The 3,961-nt window shown below is 48.7% G+C and overlaps 1 protein-coding gene across 1 annotated transcript; it reads right to left on the bottom strand.

Annotated features, from left to right (window-relative positions):
- Positions 1-303: 303 nt before the first annotated feature.
- LOC147632651 (uncharacterized) lies at positions 304-2,720 on the bottom strand. The gene is made up of 3 exons (XM_086806906.1): positions 1,906-2,720; positions 1,303-1,791; positions 304-911 (listed from the first exon to the last, which is right to left on the bottom strand). Exons 1-3 carry the CDS (start codon positions 2,551-2,553, stop codon positions 687-689), a joined length of 1,362 nt encoding a protein of 453 aa, XP_086663032.1. The 5' UTR covers positions 2,554-2,720; the 3' UTR covers positions 304-686.
- Between the last annotated feature and the right edge of the window lie 1,241 nt (positions 2,721-3,961).

Below are 3,961 nucleotides of genomic sequence, written 5' to 3' on the forward strand. Positions count from 1 at the left end.
CCGCGCAAGGGGATCACATCAAGCACCTACATACAAGGTGTGTCAAGTAACCACTTTTCTATGGATTTCTAGATTTTTTTATGCACCTTTTCTCTAGATTGAAGTTAATAAAGGCAGTCCTAATCTTGAGCTTTCGTGATATCTTGCATAGGTTCCAATGATGAGAGAGAGAGAGAGAGAGAAAGAGAGAGCGTCAGCTTCTCCATGCAAGGGAATAAAGGAAATATTCAGATATACTACCAGTGCAAAAACCTTGCAGCCGACAGGAAACAGACATATCTAGGCTCGTATAATAATGTCGTATTTCTGAAAATGATAATCATCATGCAGTTCAATCACGTTAGGCCGTAAGACTAATACACAAATGATAGAACGGCACAAAATCGCGAGGACCTACTGAAACCTGCTTGCACAAGCGTTGCGCAATATGGAAGGCAAAGGTAAGGCCAAGAGTGGTGCAACAATATTGTCCAACCTAACTTGTATTGACCGCCGTCTAGGAAGACTCAGTAACAGAGCACAACAACAAAAAGCCATGGACAGTACCACAAACAAGCTGGTCAAAATTATGCTGCCCCGCGTCTTCGGGGGCAAGGGGGCGGGGGGGAGGGAGAAATTCTCATGAAAGGAAGACCGAGGGGCCTAAGCACCACTGTACATATACATGCTTCTAAGGTTAACCTTAATCAGCTCGCCCTGTAGACTGTATCATTGTGTTGATCCACCTTTGGTCTCTTTTCTGATTGCCTCACCGGGCCTTCTCCAGACTGACGCCTGTCCTCATTAATGCCACCGTCGATGTATCTGGACCGTTCATCGCTGGCATCTTGCTGGAGCTTGTTGGTATCCTCGACAGCTGCAGAACGCCGCTCTTCTTTCTTGTAGCGGATACCACATGCGTTGCAGAGAGACTGGGGAATATTGCAGGCGCATAAAAGAAAGGGGAAAAAAAAAGAGGTCAATAAATTGCTAGCTTAAGCCAAGCTTTTTTAGTAATTCTTTGCTCTGTGTATTGCGCAGTTTTGCACAAGGCAGACTGTTGTCAATGCGACAAATTTGCACAGGCCATATAGAATCTATAGATTACTTCTTGGTATAAGCTCAAGTAAGACAAAAGAAGTACAAATGTGATAAATTTACGCTTGCTCAAGAGTTCTACCGTTGGCATGGCACTCAATACATTAATATAAAGGATTATTATTATTATTATTAAGAATTATTCTTCAGTCCTACATACATAAATAAATTTAGTTACTTAGTTAGTTCTATGTACATAAATTTAATGCAATATTATTTATTTACCTTAGGGCCTTGAGGGCCGTTCCTCCATAGGGGTGTCCTCATCGTCTTGCATTGTGCACAGATTCTGATTACGTAACTGGACCCCTCTTTGGCATTACTTGCATTAGGGGCCTTGCCGCCTGTAAACACATGAGAAGGAAATGCTCCTCCAGCTGACAGGTTTCCTGCTATGTTGTAAGCTGGTGGCTCGTCTAAACGCATCTTGCTTTGGCCAGATTGTGAGCTTGGAAAGCCACCTTGATGGTAATGAAACCATGCTGGATGGTTGTTACTGTAATTAGCCGTTAAACGATCTCCATCAACCCTAAAATTCATCACAGGGTTATCGGTAACTATTGGCGGTTTAATGCTAATGGTGTTGCCGCTGCTATTGCTTGACGTTCTGCTGCTACTGCCACACTCGACCAGATCCTGCACATTCTCTCGCAACAGCGTCATGGTGTTTTCCGCCCTCCACATTACACTATTAGCGATCGAGGGAACAACGTCCTGCAAACGACATGAGCGCAGCAAAGCAATCCTCAGTGACACATTCACCTACTACCATGTTGCGAATAGAAATTAACATAAATAGAACACCTCAATCGGGTAACATATGATCACCTTGCCAGTCTTCTCATCTCGAAGGTTAAGATCATTCTCCCATTGATTTGAGGAGTGGCTACGGCTACTATTACAGGCGCCGAGTGACTGCAAAGCACCGGTCATGGGCAACACTGAGTTGTCCGGGAGCTGGCATCCGGCAGATATTTCCGGCAATCTTATTAGAGGTTGCGGCACCCCAGCCGAAGAAAACTTCGAAATTCCAGCAGGTGCTAGAGGCCCGGACCTGTCACATGACTGCCGGGAAGTGCTTGCTGTTCCGAGATGAAGAGTGCAGTCCACCTCTGCCGTCTCCGTCGATATGCCGGCACCCTCCTCAATGCAACGCAGGAAATTGTACTCGCGGATCTCCTTGGGCGAGCTGCCGGAGCCTACAATGCGGGCTGTTTCAGATGGGGCGCCTTGCAGCACTGCTGATCGCTCATGCCAATGCTCACTAACCTCAAGAAATTGCCTGCATTGAGGCCATCTATGATCTTCATCAGGGAGAGATGGCTCATTACCATGCATTATACTGTGATGGTGAGATTGGCCCTGCGTTGTGTTACCTCGAAAGCCCTCGCCAGCTGCAGGAGGAGAGCTAGAGATTTGCTTATCGTTCCTAAACATGGCGTCTAGGGGGCACCTTATCTTACAGCTCTTGCGCATTGCAGTCAGCAAACCAGCTGCTGATCTGCTAAACGCATGGGTGGAGCTCGTGACAAAAAGAAGATTGTTGGGGCAATTTAAGTGGCAAATGTAGATAAACAAAAAGAGGATTCCAGGGAGGCGCTAGATACGACGTAGAAACGACCGTGTTTGATAGATTTGAGGGAGTTACTCTATACACGTATGTGCATTGTGTGGCAACACGTATATAACCCCAATTTATTAGTATTAAGTTGGGATGTATTGTATTTGGAAATTGGTAAGGCTGGGGACGACGTAGCACGTGCGAGATGGTGAGTGTGAGTGTCAGAGACACCGCGGGAGGGGTGTTGGCGCTGCTACGCGAGGGTTAAGAAGGGCGGCGCGAAAGCAAAAGCCTTTTTAAAATTAGGTGATAGGATATTTTCGAGTTGGTGAAAAACTAAAAATGCACTATTCCTCTCGGGAGTTAAAATATTAGCTCCGCCTATGAAAAATTGGCGCCACCGGCAAAAATTCTACCGTCAACGTAACCGTGGCACGTGGACGTCCCTGCCGCCATCCTGGAAGGGAAGTGGCAGCGCCACCTCCTCATTGGCTACATCTTCAGGCCACATGGCGTCCGGGAGCATCCCGCCGCCCATGGCGGTATCACGTCGTTAACATCAATCATGATCACGTCGCAATTTCGGCCTCGCTTCCGCCGCTAAGCTAGCTTCTAAGACACGTAATGGCGTCGCCGCTCATATGCCATCGAACCCGATTAGACAGTGCCATGTGCAAAGGAAAGGGCGCAAGGCTTACAGATCTGGCGGATCGAAGCGCATCCCTATCCCGCAGCTAGACATGCGGACGGCGTCGCCTCCGAAAGCTGGGTGGGGAAGCCTGGCCGAGATCTCAACGACCGCCAGGATAACCGTGGCATGCAGACGGCGTCGCTTCCAATTGCTGCCAGTCGCGCCGAGTACATCCTATCGCATCGCCTATTTCGTGGGAGCTGTGAAGTAGGGAAGCTGGAGTAATTGATCTCGATAGCGACCAATAAACAGGCTACAACTCATCGAAAAAAAAGGTTAGATCAGATCAGGGCCCAGGCCCTGCCATGCGGACGCTGCCACAAAAAGGGCGTTGCGTTGCGGCTGCGGCAGCGGTCATACTGTCACGGCAGTGGAAAGAAAGAGTGTGTTGTGGCCCTTGCAGCGCCCTGCAGGGCAGGGATCGGATGGGCACATCAGCTTTGAAGTTCGGGAATCGGGTGGGCGTTACTACTATTATCTGGCCCTACTGGCGGGACAGCGCGGCAGCACAGCAGGCCCACAACACTGCAGCAGCTGCGGCAGCATCTTGGTTTTAGCGAAGCGCCCGTCGCGACTCATTGTGCGGCAGGCTGCGCTGCGCGTTTAAAACTACGGAATCCGGATGGAAAAGA

Source organism: Cibotium barometz, chromosome 13, assembly GCF_041138505.1.
Source record: "Cibotium barometz isolate CiBa-2024 chromosome 13, ASM4113850v1, whole genome shotgun sequence".
Lineage (NCBI taxonomy): Eukaryota > Viridiplantae > Streptophyta > Polypodiopsida > Cyatheales > Cibotiaceae > Cibotium > Cibotium barometz.

Excerpts from the sequence above, each read along its gene's own strand:
- LOC147632651 (XM_086806906.1), bottom strand. The coding sequence starts at position 2,553 with ATGCGCAAGAGCTGTAAGATAAGGTGCCCCCTAGACGCCATGTTTAGG. Across the intron at positions 1,792-1,905 it reads GAGATGAGAAGACTGGCAAG|GACGTTGTTCCCTCGATCGC; the intron begins GTGATCATATGT and ends TGTCGTTTGCAG. Across the intron at positions 912-1,302 it reads ACGGCCCTCAAGGCCCTAAG|TCTCTCTGCAACGCATGTGG; the intron begins GTAAATAAATAA and ends AATATTCCCCAG.